Source organism: Chiloscyllium punctatum, chromosome 30 (assembly GCF_047496795.1).
Source record: "Chiloscyllium punctatum isolate Juve2018m chromosome 30, sChiPun1.3, whole genome shotgun sequence".
In the NCBI taxonomy this organism is placed as follows: domain Eukaryota; kingdom Metazoa; phylum Chordata; class Chondrichthyes; order Orectolobiformes; family Hemiscylliidae; genus Chiloscyllium; species Chiloscyllium punctatum.
In genome coordinates this window covers 1,443,328-1,464,340 of record NC_092768.1, presented here as the reverse complement: position 1 = coordinate 1,464,340, position 21,013 = coordinate 1,443,328, and the positions used below count along the sequence as shown (strand labels likewise).

General features: G+C 48.4%; 2 protein-coding genes across 2 annotated transcripts in view; one reads left to right on the top strand and one right to left on the bottom strand.

Annotated features, from left to right (window-relative positions):
- Positions 1 to 5,717: 5,717 nt before the first annotated feature.
- On the bottom strand, positions 5,718 to 11,063 carry LOC140455120 (endogenous retrovirus group 3 member 1 Env polyprotein-like). The gene is made up of 2 exons (XM_072549776.1): positions 10,505 to 11,063; positions 5,718 to 8,706 (listed from the first exon to the last, which is right to left on the bottom strand). Exon 2 carries the CDS (start codon positions 7,736 to 7,738, stop codon positions 6,791 to 6,793), a length of 948 nt encoding a protein of 315 aa, XP_072405877.1. The 5' UTR covers positions 7,739 to 8,706; positions 10,505 to 11,063; the 3' UTR covers positions 5,718 to 6,790.
- Positions 8,814 to 21,013, top strand: part of rps18 (ribosomal protein S18) — a 25,387-nt gene continuing 13,187 nt past the window's right edge. The window contains exon 1 of the mRNA XM_072549723.1: positions 8,814 to 9,014. Within this exon, the coding sequence (XP_072405824.1) occupies positions 8,814 to 9,014 (201 nt within the window). The remainder of the gene's footprint in view (positions 9,015 to 21,013) is intronic.

Genomic DNA, 21,013 nt, shown 5'->3' with positions numbered 1-21,013 from the left:
TATGGGCCAGGTACTGGTAAATGGGACAAGATTAGGTGGGGATATCTGGTTGGCATGGACGGGTTGGACCAAAGGGCTTGTTGCGTGTCTCTATGACCTGGAGGAAACCCGCACAGGCATGGGGAGAATCTGCAAACTCCACCCAGACATTCACCAAAGGCTGGGGATTGAATCCAGGCCCCTGGCATCATGAGGCCACAGGGCTAACCACTCAGCCACTATGTCATGCAATTAAAACCATATAGTGAACAAACCTAGATTACTCTGAAGACTTTCATCTTTTAGAATGGGTTGCAGGTTTTGGTTCATTAATGTGCACAGTCTCACACACACACATTCACAAGTCTATGGGGTGAATTTGCATTGGCAGAATTGTATTTGCAGACAATTTTTGCTCAAAAAAAACACACACACAATCTGAAGTCAGCCAGTCCAGGCAGTCAATCCAGATAACATTTTATAAATTCATATTTTGGAAATACAATCAGTCTGACTCAAGATTGGGATACCAGACAGAGCCTAACCTCACACCTTTAACACATTGCTTGAGCTGCGACGTCACCTTTTGTTTTATAAAACCTTCAGTTAGCTCCAGAATGTGATTTACAAGAAGTTCTGGGATTTACCATCTTATGCCCTGAACACCTCAATAAGGTCCAAGGAGAGTCAGCTCAAATCTCTTTCCTCGTATGTAAAATCCCTGATTCCCGGTATTATGCTGGCAAATGGTACGTTTTTGTCTTGTCCTGGGTTGGTTCTCACCACAAAGCGCGTTTTTCCGCTTCCAACAGTAGGTTGTGTAGACTGTTCCTCACGGCTTGCCACTCCTCCAGTACGGTTTGGTGCTGGGGGTCAGCGTAGTTGTATCTCCTGGCACGGTCAAGCCCGTCCTTCCTCTGTCTCACCACGCCACTTGCTAATTCGGCTAAGCACTGGCGATACCTACTGAACGCCTGGTTGGAGACCAGCTTCCGCACCTTCCTTAAGGTGCCCACATAGCCGCAGCGGTCCGGCCACACGTTGCTCAGGTCATACCGATTGAGCCTGGCGGTCTGCACTCGCCTGAGCTCCTCCTGCCACCGTCCCAGGATCCCCTGATATCCCGGGATCTGGTCCAGCGCCATGAAGAAAAGTTGGAAGAACTCTTGCTCACCAGTTTCTTTGGAAACTGTTTGACGTGCAATAGGGTAGTTAGTAGCTTCGGGCCCTTGGACCATCCTCTCCTCTTGCGGCTGCTGGGCATCGAAGAAAAAGCGAATGATGGAACTAAACCAGCCTCCCATGGTGGCGGGGTGTCGACTCACACACTGAAGAGACAAACAGGTTCAGTCAAACAGCGGACTCTTCCCTGCCCTTGGAGGGAGATGAGTCTAAACTGTGACTTTATCACAACAGGAAGCACCAAATGGTTTCGTTTTCCCCACAACAGCATCAAAACACTTTTTTTCTGATAAGTCAGTTGTGAAATACATCCTGCCGCCAGCCGTTACGAAGTTGAAGGCTTGTACATTGACTTCAAGACAGAAAGTGGTTTTTGAACTTTAAAGTACAGGCATCCCTTGCTTTTCAAAAGTTCGCTTTGCACTGCTTTTTTTTGTATGAAACGCTTACATTAGTACCTGCCTTTGCTAACTGAAAGAAATCTGAAGAGGATTTTTTTTGCCTTTACGAAAACAGGCAAAATTTTTCCCACATGCTTCTTCACTTTACTCCATTTTGGTTTATGAAAGGTTTCACTCTACTTTCGGATATCGGCGGGATACCTGTAAATTTGAAGTCCAGCCATAGCTGCCAAAACAGAAGAGCTAAGAGACGGGCTGTTCCCAAATAAATACATTTCACAATTGGCTGTTAAATGCATACCTGGGTTTTTGGTTGCTGATTTGACAACCATTCAAAGTTGACCAATTAATTTCAACTATGCCCAGGATACCAAAACCCAATTGAGTTTGAATTTGTTGTATGGACCACATCAGACCAATGAGAGGGAACGATGTTGGGGGGGGGGCATAAAAACCGCTGGCATATTGAAAATTGGTGGAAAAGCGCAGCAGGTCAGGCAGCATCCAAGGAACAGGAGAATCGACGTTTCGGGCATAAGCCCTTCTTCAGGAATTATGCCCGAAACGTCGATTCTCCTGTTCCTTGGATGCTGCCTGACCTGCTGCGCTTTTCCAGCAACACATTTTCAGCTCTGATCTCCAGCATCTGCAGTCCTCACTTTCTCCCTATATTGAAAATTGGCCAGATCAACTAATGTAGAGGCGGAGATCTGACTGCTGATCTAACATCTTGCTCTTGAAGAAATTTCAGAAGGCATTGTCTATCAAAAAGTATCTTTTCCAGTAACGGTTGTGGTTTTCAAGAGATCAAGTGCTAATTTATCATTACTACCATTATTGGAACAACATATTAATAGAACTGTGGTCAGCTAACAGATAGTCATAGCCATATAAATGTACAGCATGAAAACAGACCCTTCAGTCCGACTTGTCCATGCTAACCAGATATCTTAAACTAATCTAGTTCCACCTGCCAGCACTTGGCCCAAATCCCTCTAAACTCTTCCTATTCATATATCCATCCAGACGCCTTTTAAATGCTGTAATTGTACCAACCTCCACCACTTCCTCTGGTAGCTCATCCATACACGCACCATCCTTTACATGAAAAAGTTGTCCATTGGGTCCCTTTTAAATCTTACCCCTTTCACCTATGTTCCTCTAGTTCTGGACACTCCCAATCCAGGGAAAATGCCTTGTCTATTTACTCTATCCAAGCCCCACATGATTTTATAAATGTCTGTAAACTAAGCCTCCGACGCTCCAGGGAAAACAGCCCCACCCTATTCAGCCTCTCCCTATAGCTCAAATCTCCAACCCTGGCAACATCCTTGTAAATCTTTTCTGAACCCTTTCAAGTTTCACAACATCCTTTCCATAGGAGGGAGACCAGGCTTGCTCACAATATTCCAAAAGTGGCCTAACCAATGTCCTGTACAGCCCCACGTAACCTCCCAATTCCTATACTCAGTGCTCTGACCAATAAAGGAAAGAATACCAAACATCTCCTTCACTATCCTATTTGCCTGAGACTCAATTACGAGGATCTATGAGTGATTAATTAAGAAAAGGGGGCTCAGATTGCTCAGCAGTTTTTGTTCAGTGCTCACTGTTAGCGTTAGGAAAATAAATTGTTATTTTTCTTTAAACAGTGGAAATTAGGAGTTCTCTTTCCCTCATTCACACTTGTAGCAGGTTACAAGGTGAGATGGGCTTTTCTGGATGTTTGGTTTTAATTACTAGAGGGGTTCAACCTCCGCAACGTAAAAGGTTTCTCCCATTTTGAGGTTGAAGCCAATCACTGATTGGCTGCAGGCTTGGGATGTGGCCAGTTGGTCCATCTTCAGGTGCAATTCAACTTGGCCCTCGCCCCCCCACCCCCCCACCTTCCCCCCGCCCTGTGTGTTGCACTTCACTTTGGACAATGATCCAATTCCTTTTTTTGAATCTGCCCCCACCACACTCTTATTGTGGTTCGTTCCAGATACTAGCTCCACGCTTCCCAAAGTAATTCTCCTTCATTATGAAGGCTGCCTGTTTCTCGAACCGTCTCTTGATGGGGACTAGATTTTGCCAATCTACTCTGTCACAAGCCTGTGTGATGTTGACCACCGCTATTAAATCTTGTCTCAATTTCCTCTTCTGAAAGAGCAGTCTCCCTTCTGAAATCAGTCCATGGAACTAAAATCATAGAGTCGTAGAGTTGTGCAGCAGGGAAACAGACCCTTTGTCCAACTTGTCCAATCTGACCAGATATTGTAAATTAATGTAGTGCCACTTGCCAGCATTTGGCACATGTCCCTCTAAACCCTTCCTATTGATGTACCCATACAGATGTCTTTTAAATATTGTAATTGTACCCGCCTCCACCTCTTCCTCTGGTAAGTTCATTCATGCTTTGCATGAAAGGGTTGCCCCTCAGGTCCCTTTTTTAAATCTTTCCCCTCTCACTTTAAACCTATGCCCACTAGGTTTGGTCTCCCCCACCCTAGGAAAAAGACCTTGGCTATTCACCATATCCATGCCCTTCATGCTTTTATAAACCTCCATTAGGCATGGTTAATAAGTTTGTGGATGACACCAAAATTGGCGCAATAGTGCACAGTGAAATAGGTTAAGGTAAAAACAATGACTGCAGATGCTGAAAACCAAATACTGGATTAGTGGTGCTGGAAGAGCACAGCAGTTCAGGCAACATCCGAGGAGCAGCGAAATCGACGTTTCGGGCAAAAGCCCTTCATCAGGAATAAAGGCAGTGAGCCTGAAGCGTGGAGAGATAAGCTAGAGGAGGGTGGGGGTGGGGAGAGAGTAGCATAGAGTACAAAGGGTGAGTGGGGGAGGGGATGAAGGTGATAGGTCAAGGAGGAGAGGGTGGAGTGGATAGGTGGAAAAGGAGATAGGCAGGTCGGACAAGTCCGGACAAGTCAAGGAGACAGTTACTGAGCTGGAAGTTTGAAACTAGGATGACGTGAGGGAGCGGCGGTGAAGGAGGCCCAGGACCTCCATGTCCTCGGCAGAGTGGGAGGGGGAGTTCACCACCAGACGCCTGGAGGAAGAACGCCTCATCTTCCGCCTCAGAACACTTCAACCCCAGGGCATCAATGTGGACTTCAACAGCTTCCTCATTTCCCCTTCCCCCACCTCATCCTAGTTTCAAACTTCCAGCTCAGTAACTGTCTCCTTGACTTGTCTGGACTTGTCCGACCTGCCTATCTCCTTTTCCACCTATCCACTCCACCCTCCCATCCCTGACCTATCACCTTCATCCCCTCCCCCACTCACCCATTGTACTCTATGCTACTCTCTCCCCACCCCCACCCTCCTCTAGCTTATCTCTCCACGCTTCAGGCTCACTGCCTTTATTCCTGATGAAGGGCTTTTGCCCGAAACGTCGATTTCGCTGCTCGTTGGATGCTGCCTGAACTGCTGTGCTCTTCCAGCACCACTAATCCAGTGAAATAGGTTATCTAAGATGACAAAGAGATCGTGATCAGTTGGGTCAATGGGCTGAGGCATGGTGAGGATCTAGTGGGCGGCACGGTGGCACAGTGGCACAGTGGTTAGCACTGCTGCCTCACAGCGGCAGAGACCCGGGTTCAATTCCCGCCTCAGGCGACTGACTGTGTGGAGTTTGCACATTCTCCCCGTGTCTGCGTGGGTTTCCTCCGGGTGCTCCGGTTTCCTCCCACAGTCCAAAGATGTGCAGGTTAGGTGAATTGGCCATGCTAAATTGTCCGTCGTGTTAGGTAAGGGGTAGATGCAGATGTAGATGTAGGGGTATGGGTGGGTTACGCTTCGGCGGGGCAGTGTGGACTTGTTGGGCCGAAGGGCCTGTTTCCACACTGTAAGTAATCTAATCTAATCTAAAATCTGTAGTTAGGCTGTAGTCAGGAGCAACCAGTTAATGCATGCTCTTATTAACCACAATATAAAGTAACAACAAAATGGCTTCAGATTATTACTGTGCTAAAATGGTTGAAAGCTGTATTTCCTGCTTTTGCTGAGCTGGCTGAATTAAAAGATAAAGCAGACGAGGAAGTCTTCAGAATATGAATCGTAAGTCCAGTTTGAGTAACCTTGAACCACAAGTATGAGGTGATAATGTGCGTAAGTGTTAGAAACGAAAATCGCTTCTTAATAATCGCTCTAGACAAATTCAGGAAAACAAAGTTTTATTAGCAAGTCTGCAGAGTCGGGCAGCCTTCTGAGTAAAAGGCGCGCTGAGGCTTACAAAGTTTCTCATTATATACAGTACAAATCCCTCCCCTCCTTGGCTCTAACAAGCCATGAGGTTCACATTCTTAAAAACATCATTATTCTCCAACTTGTATCCTTATCACAAAGTCTGCAACAAATGTCTCCAGACCCTCCCCTTCCTGGCTCTTAATGAGCCATGAGGTTCACATTCTTAAAAACATCATTATTCTCCAACTTGCATCCTTATCACAAAGTCTGCAACAAATGTCTCCAGACCCTAGAGGTGTTATTTTTCTCTCCCTGTAGTCTTATCAGTCAAAGACTTATTCTTCTCTGTGCTGTAGCAGATGTCTCTGTATCAATCTGTAGCAGATGTCTCTCGAGTCGTTTCCCTGTCTTGCAGCCTTTATCAGTCAAGGACTCCTCCTTCCCTGCCTGTGTTAATGGTTTCATCAATCAAGGGCCTGTTTGTTTTTACTCTGCTCACAAATTGTCAGCATTCTGCACAATTTAAACTATTCTACTTTTGAGTATACAAAATGTTTTAGAAAAGAAACAAAAGTTTTGTCTTTTATTATAGATCAGTCTGTGGTCCAGGCACATCTTAAAGTTTAAACCGAAATTACCTCTCACAATTCCACCCTTTTCTTTCTTTAAGATGTGCCTGACCAAGATAGCCCCCCCTCCTCAAGGGCCCGGGAAATCCTTGGTCTTTCGCAGCAACATCACTTTAAGTTCACGCGTCCCATGTTGTGGAACCACCACTGCCTGGAGTCGGGAAATATTTTTCTGAATTAAAAACTGAATACAGGGAGTTAGGCAGGGTAATACGAGAAGAAGAATCATGCCCCCCCCCAACCATCAGTAGCGCCGTGCGCCACCAGCTACCACCTAGGAGACCATCCCACCATCCGATGCCACTAAGAGGACGCCAAGATTGTACTGGCACATGGGCCAATTTCCGAATTTCATCGGAAATTTTCAAAACCGCTTTACCATTATCGTCAATTTCTAGACAGCAGTTAGTCAGGTTAAACTTCCCGTACACACCCCCCCTCCGAGGCCAACAGATAATCCAAGGCAAGTCGGTTTTGATATATAGCAGCCCTCATCTGATCCTGCTGCTTAGCCAGCAACTCCAGGGCCAGGGCAGTCCGGTTAGTAATAACCTCTACGACTGCTTGGAGCCTGATAATTCGATTTAACATATAGATAGGAGTACGATATCCCCATGATCCGTCCTGTGCCCATGTAGCTGGCCCGTAGTATTCAATAATCCGGGCCGGTGGCCACTCATCCCCCCAATCACTGACTTGGATATCCCTTGGTGACCTACGGAGGGAGTCAAAGAGTTTAATCCCCAAATCATCGCCTTCCTCCCGGGGTAATAGGAAGAACGCAGGTCGTATTAGACCCAGGAAGCATACCCCAGCCCATCCCATGGGCAGTTTGGAGTATGCCCGATTACCGCATATCCAAAATAGGCCATCTGGAGCAGGCCCTCCCTGCCTCACAACGTCATCCCACAGCTCCTTTACCCCGGGGACGCCCTCATAAGGACCAGGACCACTGCAATTCCAGTATTCGGACTCCTGACCCAGAGTCTGGACAGGAGTATCCCAGCATCGATTCCCCCGACAACCACCACTCCAGACTCTCATCATGCCATCGGAAGAATCAGAACCTAGTTCGTCAGAGGAGGAATCAGTACGTAATGGAACGCAATTTTTATGACCTCGGTTTGCAATGTACCAAGTAATATCCTCAGGCCACCATACTCGCGTGGTTGCATCCAACATATTCTGACAGGGACTAATCCCTACCTCCACGGTCCCCTTGCCTTCAATACAGAACTGGCCCTCAGGGCTGTTTGTCAGTCTCCACCCCTGGCTTTTTCTGTCGTTGACATGAGTCCAAGTGGTTTGCTGCAATTCCCCTATGTCTAAGCTTTGACCAGTCCACGGCCATTGTTCCGACATATGCGGCCCCCCACAAACCCAGCAATTGCTAACATTTAAAACAGTGGCTATTCTAGAGGTGAGATCAATAAACAGGTTTTGTGTAACATCAGGGAGTTCAATTTTTCCTTCTACCTCTTCGTATACGGATGGCACTTTAGGGAGCACGACCGTTCCCTAACGGTCTTGCTCCTTCCCCAACCCCCGATCAGTGATCTGTATCTTGGTCTCCTTGACTCTGTCAACCTGCTCCCTAAGCAACACGGAGGATAGGTCCCACCTCCCAGTTTTGCTAATAGACACCCAGCGGTCATTTATAGGGCATCCACGGATTTTGCCACCGTATCCTTTATTATATACCTGATAATAGGGTCTCCCATCCTCCCAACATTCGTGTCGTGCACTTACATCGTAACACCAATCGTCCACATAGGAATGGGACACAAATGATCCCGTGTAAATTCGAATCCCAAGTCTTACTATAGTTCGACATTTGTCACATCTCCCCTCACCCTCCCCCACATACAGGAGTAAACTGATCAATATCCCCACCAATACAGTCCAAGTAGAGTTCATTATTGCTGTCTTTTCAGTTTTACCACCAACGGCTTGTCCCCTTGCTCGCATGTCCAAGTGCTTTCTTCTTCAGATGGAACAGGCCCCTTTATCCTCGATGCGTGGACCCACCCTTTCTCTTTCGTCCGAACAGCTGCTTCAGTTGTTAACAGAACCAGGAACGGTCCTTCCCACCGCGGCTGGAGCTTTTCGGCCTTCCAGGTCTTAACAAGTACCCAGTCTCCGGGCTCCACCTTATGCAAGAGGAAGTCGAGCGGCGGAGTGTGAGCCAGGAGACCTTTCCTCCGGAGTTCTCTTGGGCAAATTTGACCTCAGTGGGATCCCTCCTGCGCCACGTGGTGTACCACAGATTGAGGTCACCTTTGATATTGACGCAAATGGCATCTTGAATGTCTCTGCTGTGGACAAGAGCACTGGCAAAGAGAGCAAAATCACCATCACCAATAACAAGGGCAGGTTGAGTAAGGAGGAGATCGAGAGGATAGTGCAGGAAGCGGAGAGGTACAAAGGTCAGGATGATATGCAGCGTGAGAAAATTACAGCCAAGAATTCCCTGGAGTCGTACGCATTTAACATGAAGAGTTCAGTGGAGGAAGAGAAAACGAAAGGCAAGATCAGTGAGGAAGATAAGAACAAAGTCATCGAAACATGTAACCAGGCCATCTCCTGGCTGGAAATTCAGTCAGTTGTCACTAATCCTGAGAAGTTATTGTTTAGACAGGTTATACTTACAGTTAAGCAAGCCAGCTATTCTTTCTGTCATGTAGTTGGAACAGTGTTCCCTTATAATAAATAGTATACAACAGAGATTCTATTTTCATACAGACCACAAGAAGGTGGTGTTATAACAATTGGCAGCCTTTGCAGACTTAATTTGTATGCAATTATTGGGGAAAGTAATCACAATTAAATATCTTTGGTGGAAAATGCATAACATCCGAGCAGTGGCTATCAATAATACAATTTCTCTCCGTGCACAACCAATTTTCAGATGATGTCCTTTGTGTTCTCCAAAAGCTTGTTTAACCATTTGAATCATTAAGTGGATAGGACCAATTTTCATGCATTGTGTGTCTGTTGCTGTCATAAATGTTTTTTTGTTTGCAGCAAAATTTAAGTTTTTTTTTTGATACCTTCCAGACATTGATTCTCTCACAATCTTTTCCATTTTTATGACTTTTCTTTCAACTCTGTCTGTTTTTTTTTCCCTTGGTTAATCATTCTTTGATATTCCCTTCCTGGAATCGTTTTTCCTCACTGAGGAAACTGGGAGTCATGAACTATTTTCATAAAAGTGTGCAGTTGTTCATTAGTTGTCTTTTCTATTAAACTTCTTTCTGAGTCCACTCCAGTTAACTCTGCACAATGCCTACCTTCTTCGAGTTTATAGCACAGTTGTTTTCAACCCAAGTTTCTTACTCTTAACATGAATGCTAACTTCTATCATATTATGGTCACTGTAACCTTAGAGTTTATTTTTACTTTGTGATCATGTATTAAACCTTCCTCAGTATATATTATCAGACGCAAAATAGCTTGATTCCCATTTGGATGTAGAACATATGATTCTAGAAAAGTGTCCTTCTGACTTCCTTAGGCAACTTGATTTTCCCAATCTACATGAAAATTAAAATCACCAGTGATAAATATACTGCCTGTTTTTTTACACACCTTATTTTCTCCCTGAACTATTCTGTCCCAAAGAAAGCTACTGTTGATGGGTCTGTGGACAACTCCCAGCAGCATCTTTACCCATTATTTTTATAAGCTCCCACTTATATGGATTTTACAACATATGTTTCCAAGATCATTTCCTGCTACTTATACTTATTCTATCTACAAATAACAAAACATACCCCAGCCCATCCCATAATCGCCTTAGATCCCTTATTTCCCATTTCCGAGGACTTCGTATTTCTCCCGTGATAATCTATCACAATGTAGCCAATTCCCGGACCTTCAGTCCCGTGATCGCCCAGGTTCCTTTGCAGGCACCCCCGGTCTTTGGATTCCTGTGTCCTACGTCTCTGTGACACAGATCACAGGCACCCCGTAGGTACACGTTCCTCCGCAAACACGGTCTCTGCAAAATCCCTCACAGGCCAGCCCCGGTCTCTAGATACCTGAGTCCTACGTCTCTGTAGAAAAATCCACAGGCACCCCGTAGGTCCCCAGGCGTCCGGAAACACGGTCCCCGCAAGTTTTTCTTACCTGGGTTCGGTGCACCGAAATTACTCGATCGTTAACCGTCCCCACTGCCTCGGCCACACCCCTCCTTTGTTTTCCTGAGCCTCCCGGATATCACTCGCTCAAGCCGCGCGGGGCGACAAGCAAGGAATCAGGGACTGCTGAAATCAGCAGGGTGCACCTTCTCCGATGTCCTTCCTCAGCTCCCCCCACGGCCGGAGTGTTGATCCCGGACAACGAGCCCCCAAGTTGTTAGAAACGAAAATCGCTTCTTAATAATCGCTCTAGACAAATTCAGGAAAACAAAGTTTTATTAGCAAGTCTGCAGAGTCGGGCAGCCTTCTGAGTAAAAGGCGCGCTGAGGCTTACAAAGTTTCTCATTATATACAGTACAAATCCCTCCCCTCCTTGGCTCTAACAAGCCATGAGGTTCACATTCTTAAAAACATCATTATTCTCCAACTTGTATCCTTATCACAAAGTCTGCAACAAATGTCTCCAGACCCTCCCCTTCCTGGCTCTAACGAGCCATGAGGTTCACATTCTTAAAAACATCATTATTCTTTGATTTGCACCCTTATCACAAAGTCTGCAACAAATGTCTCCAGACCCTAGAGGTGTTATTTTTCTCTCCCTGTAGTCTTATCAGTCAAAGACTTATTCTTCTCTGTGCTGTAGCAGATGTCTCTGTATCAATCTGTAGCAGATGTCTCTCGAGTCGTTTCCCTGTCTTGCAGCCTTTATCAGTCAAGGACTCCTCCTTCCCTGCCTGTGTTAATGGTTTCATCAATCAAGGGCCTGTTTGTTTTTACTCTGCTCACAAATTGTCAGCATTCTGCACAATTTAAACTATTCTACTTTTGAGTATACAAAATGTTTTAGAAAAGAAACAAAAGTTTTGTCTTTTATTATAGATCAGTCTGTGGTCCAGGCACATCTTAAAGTTTAAACCGAAATTACCTCTCACAGTAAGACAATACTGTTTCCCAGGAAATAATATTACAAAATTATGAGGGGTATGGACAGGGTAATAGACAATGTCTTTTTTTCCCTGGGCTAAGGGAGTCCAGAACTAGGGGGAGTAGGTTTAGGGTGAGAGTGGAAAAATTTCAAAAGGACCTAAGGGGCAATTTTTTCCCACAGAGGGTGGTATGTGTATGGAATGAGCTGCCAGAGGAAGTGGTGGAGACTAGTACAATTGCAACATTTAATAGGCATCTGGATGGGTATATGAATAGGAAGGATTTGGAGGGAGATGGGCCAGGTGCTGGCTGGTGGGAATAGATTTGTTTAGGAATTTTGGTCGGTATGGACGAGTTGGATCGAAGAGTATGTTTCTGTGCTGTACATCTCTACGAATTTACTGTGGAAAAGGATATGGAAGATACAGACTTTAGGGAAATAGATGGTGACCTTGCAAAATGTCCAGATTACAGAGGAGGAAGTGCTGGAGGTTTTGAAACGATTAAAGGTGGATAAATCCCCAGGACCTGATCAGGTGCACCCAAGAACTCTGTGGGAAGCTAGAGAAGTGATTGCTGGGCCTCTTGCTGAGATATTTGTATCATCGATAGTCACAGGTGAGGTGCCGGAAGACTGGAGGTTGGCAAACGTGGTGCCACTGTTTAAGAAAGGTGGTAAAGACAAGCCAGGGCACTAAGTTGTTGGAGGGAATCCTGAGGGACAGGATGTACATGTATTTGGAAAGGCAGGGACTGATTAGGGACAGTCAACATGGCTTTGTGCGTGGGAAATCATGTCTCACAAACTTGATTGAGTTTTTTGAAGAAATAACAAAGAAGATTGATGAGGGCGTTCGACAAGGTTCCCCATGGGAGACTGATTAGCAAGGTTAGATCTCATGGAATACAGGGAGAACTAGCCATTTGGATACAGAACTGGCTCAAAGGTAGAAGGGTGGTGGTGGAGGGTTGTTTTTCAGACTGGAGGCCTGTGACCAGTGGAGTGCCATAAGGATCGGTGCTGAGTCCTCTACTTTTTGTCATTTACATAAATGATTTGGATGCGAGCATAAGAGGAACAGTTAATAAGTCTGCAGATGGCACCAAAATTGGAGGTGGAGAGGACAGCGAAGAGGGTTACCTCAGATTACAACAGGATCTGGACCAGATAGGCCAATGGGCTGAGAAGTAGCAGATGGAGTTTAATTCAGATAAATGCAGGTGCTGCATTTTGTGACAGCAAATTTTAGCAGGACTTATACACTTAATGGTAAAGTCCTAGGGAGTGTTGCTGAACAAAGAGACCTTGGAGTGCAGGTTCATAGCTCATTGAAAGTGGAGTCTCAGGTAGATCGGATAGTGAAGAAGGTGTTTGGTATGCTTTCCTTTATTGGTCAGAGTATTGAGTACAGGAGTTGGGAGGTCATGTTGTGGCTGTACAGGACATTGGTTAGGCCACTCTTGGAATATTGCGTGCAATTCTGGTCTCCTTCCTATCAGAAAGATGTTGTGAAACTTGAAAGGATTCAGAAAAGATTTACAAGGATGTTGCCAGGGTTGGAGGATTTGAGCTATAGGGAGAGGCTAACAGGCTGGGGCTGTTTTCTCTGGAGTGTCGGAGGCTGAGGGGTGACCTTATAGAGGTTTATGAAATCATGAGGGGCATGGATAAGGATAAATAGACAAGGTCTTTTCCCTGGGGTTGGGGAGTCCAGAACTAGAGGGCATAGGTTTAGGGTGAGAGGGAAAAGATATAAAAGAGACCTCAGGGCAAGTTTTTCACACAGAAGGTGGTACATGTATGGAATGAGCTGCCAGAGGAAGTGGTGGAGGCTGGTACAATTTCAATATTTAAGAGGCATTTGGATGGATATATGTACAGGAAGGGTTTGGAGGGATATGGGCCGGGTGCTGGCAGGTGGGACTAGATTGGGTTGGGATATCTGGTCAGCATGGACAGGTTGGACCGAAGGGTCTGTTTCCATGCTGTACATCTCTATGACTCTATGATGTGATGTACAGAGGAACTTCGATTAACCTAATGTGATGGGTGGGCACTATTTCGTTTGGAGAATCAATTATTCGGTTAATCGCTTAAATGTCGTTCCTCTAGGGCTCCGAGTTTTTAAAGATTGCTCCTTGTTCAAGAGACTTCAGCAGCACACAGCGTGCGAGACCCCCACCCACAATATCACCTCCCGCCCCTGTGCAACACCCTCTGCTCCCAACCCCATCCAACACCGCCTCCCGCCCCCAACACCATCCCAACAACCCTCCACCCCAACCTTGTTCAACACTGCCACCCAACACCACCCCGCCTCCAACCCCATCCAACACCCCCCCCCCCCCCCCACTCGCCCTCCCAACCCCGTACACACCCGCCCCCTCCCCAGGGCAGCTGGACTGGAAACCAACAAGACTGCTGCAGTTGCCTTTGTGGACACACACACACACAAAACTTTTTACTGTAATTTTTTAACATGTTCCACCTTTGCCCTGTACAGGACAATTTTGGAGAGGTTATGTGGGGAGTGGGGGTGTGTGGGGGAGGTGCCTTTAGGGTACACCCCTGTGTAGAACTCCAGGGAAAATGTGGGGAGAGAGAGAGGGGGTGGGCAGTCAGTCATTTGGAAGCGGTGCTTGTTTAATCACTGTCAACAAAAGACATGATCACTGCTGGAAACAAGACTTTGATGTAATGTTTCCATGGGGACCTCGAGATCTGCTTCAGATAATCCGATTTTCGGATAATTGGTATTCTGATCATCGAGGTTCCTCTGCATTGCACAGCCATGGGGACTAAATTTGCATTCCAATATACCAACATTTTCATGCACACGTTCATGCACAGAACCTCCAACCACCTCGATACGCTGGATATATTGATGACATTTTTATTCCTTTGGACCCCTCTCGAGGAGTCACTGAAACAACGACACAGTAATATCAACAGGTTTCATCTCACTATCAGACTTACTCTTTAGAATCAGTCTCATTCTTGGACACCTGCATCTCCATCAAGGATGGGCACCTCAGTACCCCACTCTACCCCACACCCACGGATAACCTCACGATGCTGCACTTCTCCAGCTTCCACCCTAAATATATTAAAACAGTCATCCCCTATACACAAGCTGTATGCATACACAGGATTTGTTCAGATGAGGAGGAACGTGCCGGTCACCTGAAGGTGCTGAAGGATGCCCTCGTAAGAACAGGATATGGTGCTCAACTCATCGATCGCCAGTTCCAGTGTGCCACAGCGAGAAACCATAATGACCTCCTCAGGAGACAGACATGGGGATGCGACCAATAGGGCACCCTTCATTGTCCAGTACTTCCCTGGAATGGAGAAACTACGCCTTGTTCTTCACAGCCTGCAACCCATTATCGATAAGGATGAGCATCATGCCAAAATCTTCCCTATGCCTCCACGTCTTGCCTTCAAACAACCGCCAAACCTTAAACAGACCATTGTTCACAGCAAACCGTCCAACCTCCAGGAGAGCATAGGCCACAACACTGTACAACCCTGTCATGGCATCCACTGCAAGATGTATCAGAGTGTTGACATGGACACTGACATTACCCGTGGGGACACCACCCACTTACCTGCAGCAGGTGCTCATGTGACTCGGCCAACGTTGTCTATCTCATGCGCTGCAGGCAAGGATGCCCCAGGGCATGGTGCATTGGCGAGATCAAGCAGACGCGACGAAAATGGATGAATGAACATCGCGCAGCAATCGACAGGGAGGGATGTTCGGGAACACTTCAGCGGTCAAGGACACTCAGCCTTGGATCTCGGGTGGTCATCCTCCAAGGCAGACTTCAGGATACACAACAGAGACACTGAGCAGAGGCTGATAGCCAAGTCTGGTACCCATGAGGATGGCCTCAACTGGGGAGCCTGGGCTCATGTCACAGTACAGGTGACCCCACTATACAACACAAACACATATACACACAATCACACTCACACAGACCCTCTCTCATATACATGCGCTCTCTCTCAGACACACACACATACCCAAACTCACAATCACTTACACATCCTTTCACAGGCATATACTCCATTACACTCACACACACAGGCACACTACACTCTTTCCCTCTCTCCTACACACACACACACACACATGGTCTCACTCACACATATGGGCTGAACTTGCATTTGCAGATTTTGTATTTGCAGACACATTCTATTTTGCTCAAGAGGCACACAATCTTTCGGCAGTCAGTTCATGCAACATTTGACAGACTCCTAGTTTGGAAGTAGAACTGGTCTGAGTCAAGGCTGGAATGCAGACAGACTCTAACCTCACACCATTAGTGCATTGCTGAGATGTCACCTTTATTTTATAAAACCCGAAGTTATTGCGGGAAAGTGTTAGAAATAAATTTAATAAAATTTAGACGAGACCATCAAAACTGGAAACAAGACAATTTATTCTACGATCTTGCAAGAAAGGGCATCAAATGCAGAAGCAATTGAGCAATGAACATTCAAACTAGTACACAGTTATACATTTGAGCTGCGTGAGGTCACCTTTCCCGACTCTTACATTACCCAATCTTTCTTATTGTATTCTACCACTACCCAGCTACACTCCGCCCTTATTGCCCCCTTCTCTCCAAGTTGGCAACCTTTCCCTCTGTAAGTGCTGACACGAGGCTAAACTTGGATCTCGATGTTCTTTTACTTTGCTTGTAACATCGTCCATTGTTCATAGGTACATTCCATTCATGAACACACGTTTTGACAATGTATCTTGCCTAGTTTATGCGCTTCAGCTGTCTCGGCTATTTTGCTGAGACTAAATTATTTAAAACATTATGATGAAAGAACTATTTACTTTAATAATTCTGCACTAAAGTTAGTCCTCAATTATCCACAATTATACATTAAAGATAAAGACACCTTTCCCTAATGCTTGCCTAGCTGGTATTTTTTCCCTGTACCCCCCCTTTGTCTGCACACACACTCTCTTGCTTTTCTATTTCTGCAAAAAACAGCACACTTCCCCATTTCTTACAAAAGTGACTTGAAAGAAGTTCTGGGATCTACATGTGAGTGAATGCAAACCTGCAACCCATCCTGAGTTGGGTTGCAATCTCAGTTTGCTCAATACATCGCACCAGTTGTATGAGACTTTGATATTTTGGTATAAATTCTGTGCGCTATGATGCTGCCAGAAGAAGGTGCAGCGCTCCCAGAGTTTGCAGAGTTTACAGATCGACTGGCTGGACTTGGGTGGGGTGATCTCCTCTCCCATTGGTTGTTCGTCCGTCGGTCAAAGCGAGGGTCCCGCCCCCCCCCTGTGGCCGGGGCGGGTCCGATGGGTGAACGTCACGTGCTCGATTGCGGCCGGAGTCCCGCCCCCCCGTTCGGCTTTTGCGTGGGTGGGCGGGGCGGCAAAGGGGACCCCACTCTCCCTCCCCTCTCTCCCTCTCCCCTCCCCCCCTCACCCCCCCCAACCCCCCCTCACCCCCCCCACCCCACCCCCACCCCCCACCCCACCCCCCACCCCACCCCCCAACCCCCACCCCACCCCACCCCCCCAACCCCCCTCACCCCCCCCACCCCACCCCCAACCCCCACCCCACCCCCCACCCCACCCCCAACCCCCACCCCACCCCACCCCCCAACCCCCCTCACCCCCCCCCACCCCCCCCCCAACCCCCACCCCACCCCCCAACCCCCCTCACCCCCCCACCCCACCCCCCAACCCCCCTCACCCCCACCCCCCACCCCCAACCCCCACCCCACCCCCCAACCCCCCTCACCCCCCACCCCACCCCCCAACCCCCACCCCCCAACCCCCCTCACCCCCCACCCCACCCCCCAACCCCCCTCACCCCCAACCCCCACCCCACCCCCCACCCCCCCTCACCCCCCAACCCCCCTCACCCCCACCCCCCACCCCACCCCCAACCCCCACCCCACCCCCCCAACCCCCCTCACCCCACCCCCAACCCCCACCCCACCCCCCCAAAGCCCCCTCACCCCCCACCCCACCCCCCCAACCCCCCTCACCCCCAACCCCCACCCCACCCCCAACCCCCCTCACCCCCCCCAACCCCCACCCCCACCCCCCCACCCCCCAACCCCCCTCACCCCCCCACCCCACCCCCCACCCCACCCCCCAACCCCCCTCACCCCCCAACCCCCCTCACCCCCCCAACCCCCACCCCACCCCCCAACCCCCCTCACCCCCAACCCCCACCCCACCCCCCACCCCCAACCCCCACCCCACCCCACCCCACCCCACCCCCACCCCCACCCCACCCCCAACCCCCCTCACCCCCCCCACCCCCACCCCCCCAACCCCCCACCCCACCCCCCAACCCCCAACCCCCCTCACCCCCACCCCCCACCCCACCCCCAACCCCCACCCCACCCCCCAACCCCCCCTCACCCCCCAACCCCCCTCACCCCCCCAACCTCCACCCCACCCCCCCAACCCCCCTCACCCCCCCAACCCCCCTCACCCCCCCAACCCCCACCCCACCCCCCAACCCCCCTCACCCCCACCCCCCACCCCACCCCCAACCCCCACCCCACCCCCCAACCCCCCTCACCCCCCAACCCCCCTCACCCCCCCAACCCCCACCCCACCCCCCAACCCCCCTCACCCCCCCAACCCCCCTCACCCCCCCAACCCCCACCCCACCCCCCAACCCCCCTCACCCCCCCACCCCCCACCCCACCCCCAACCCCCACCCCACCCCACCCCCCAACCCCCCTCACCCCCCACCCCACCCCCCAACCCCCCTCACCCCCCACCCCACCCCCCAACCCCCCTCACCCCCACCCCCCACCCCACCCCCAACCCCCACCCCACCCCCCAACCCCCTCACCCCCCACCCCACCCCCCAACCCCCCTCACCCCCCAACCCCCACCCCACCCCCAACCCCCCTCACCCCCCCAACCCCCACCCCACCCCCCACCCCCCAACCCCCCTCACCCCCCAGCCCCAACCCCCACCCCACCCCACCCCACCCCCCAACCCCCCTCACCCCCCCACCCCACCCCCACCCCCCACCCCACCACCCCCCAACCCCCCTCACCCCCCCCACCCCACCCCCCCAACCCCCCACCCCACCCCCCAACCCCCCTCACCCCCACCCCCCACCCCACCCCCAACCCCCACCCCACCCCCCAACCCCCCTCACCCCCCAACCCCCCTCACCCCCCCAACCCCCACCCCACCCCCCAACCCCCAACAGTGAGTTCCGGGCCCATACCAGAGAATCCCACGCCGGCGCCTAAATATGGTTTGCAGTTTGATCCTTTTGTTGCATTCGACAATGACCGTTGCAGGTAATTCTCGAGAAGTGAGATGGGGAATTGGTGGTGCAAATGGAGAAGCTTGTTTCACCATGTCAAGGACAGGAGACCAAAGCCCAAAGGTCGGATATACATCTCGCAACAACGTTAGCTATCAAGTCCACCATCAAAAATATTATTGAAGTTTTCATCCTTTTTTGCAATTGTATTCCAATTACAGATTTAAACATCTTAAGGGATTAAGACGAAGGCAGATATATGGAATTATTTCTGAGAGGAGTTAACTCTTTGAACATCATCCAGCCTCCACCCCCTGATTCAACACTTGGACCAGTGTTCTCCCCCTACTATTTTCAAGCAAATTATGCGATGGATATAGTTACCCTTTTTCCCTTTGGTTAGAGCTGCCACCCTTATTAATGAGGTAAAAACAATGACTGCAGATGCTGGAAACCAGATTCTGGATCAGTGGTGCTGGAAGAGCACAGCAGTTCAGGCAGCATCCAAAGTGCAGCGAAATCGACGTTTCGGGCAAAAGCCCTTCATCAGGAAAAGGGGCTTTTGCCCAAAACGTCGATTTCGCTGCACTTTGGATGCTGCCTGAACTGCTGTGCTCTTCCAGCACCACTAATCCAGACCCTTATTAATGAGGCAGTTCCAACAGAAGACCCACACATTAGCCAAGCTAGTTTTCTTCCTTCATCCTCTTCGGCGCACCTGGTTGTACAAATCACTGACAAAGAGCCACAGGGTACGCTTCTGGCAGATACTATACAGTAGTCCACTAAACTACAGCCTGAGGTCGGAAGGATTTTAAATCTCTGCAAAGGACGGCCGCAAATTAACAAGGACCAATTTTTGCAGATGCACCATAGAAAGCATTGTTTCTGGATGCATCATGGCTTGGTATGGCAACTGCTCTGCCCAGGACCGTAGGAAATTACAGGAAGTTATGAACACAGCCCAGACCATCACACAAATCAACCATCCATTCATTGACTCCATCTGCACTTTTCTCGATACCTTGCAAAGGCAGCCAACATCCTCAAAACTGCTCCCACTCTGGTTGTCATCTCTTCCAACCTGTTCTGTTGGGCAAAACGTACAAAATCTTAAACGTGAACCAACAGATTCAAGAACAGCTGCTTTCCCACTACTTTCAGACTTCTGAATGGACCCCTCAAATTTTGAATCTAACATTGATCTTGCTCTTTGTGCACCTTCTTTGTAGCTGTAGCTTTATATTCCTCTTTCTGTTCAATCACCGTAGGATCTTTCTATGTCAAGACCTGCCTGCACTGCAGGCAAAACAAAACTTTTCACTGTACTTAAGGCTTATGCGACAATAATAAATCAAATCAAGGAACAGGAAAGTGAGGACAGATGGGTAGTAAGCATTAAAGCATTTTAGAGCATAACTATGAAAATGGCAAGAGATGAGATGAAATGTGGGCCCCTAAGATGCGGAGTGAGGTGAAATAAAAAAAGGGATTAAGGAAATGACAGACTATGAACAAATATTTTGCAAGTATTTCCATGGTAAAATTCACAAGTTATGTTCCAGAGATAACAGGGAACCAATGATCTGGTACATCTTCTTTAAAAAAATAAAAATCAGCGTAATAAAGAGATATGGATGAGTTAACAGGACTATGTGGTGACAATCTTGACCTTTCAGTGTGCACTGTGGGCTTGTAAAAGGGAGTTGCAGAAACAATCAATCCATTGGTTTCAATTTCCTGGAGTTCCCTAAATTCTAGAACGGTTCCAAAGGATTGGGAGGGAACAACTACAAGCCTTTGATAACCGGCCACACAAATCGGCTTCACTTGTAAACAGCCCTTTAGTTCCAAGCTTGTCCGTTGTTGGAACCCATTGCACACAAACAGGGTTCACAATAAGTATCAAATTCCTTGCTGTCAAAACATGTAGCCAGCCTTGTAAATCCCTGTTTTCAAATAGTTCTTTCTGACTTCAGTGAACAGTTTTAAAAAAAACAAAAAAAAATGTTAGGGTACTGACAAAGGCTGTACGTGAGTGGAGAACTACTCTAAGAATAAGGAACATCAATTACATAGGTAGCCTGGAGAAGCTGGAGTTGGATAGAAGTTAAGATAATATTTGAAAAAGTTCAAAATCATGGGTGTCTAGGTAGAAAGAAACTATCCCCACTGGCAGCACGATCAACAACTAGAGGACACATTTAATATAAATGATAAGAGAAACAATCACCATGTGAGAAAAAAATGGTGCAGTGTGTGGTTTGATTTGAAGACACT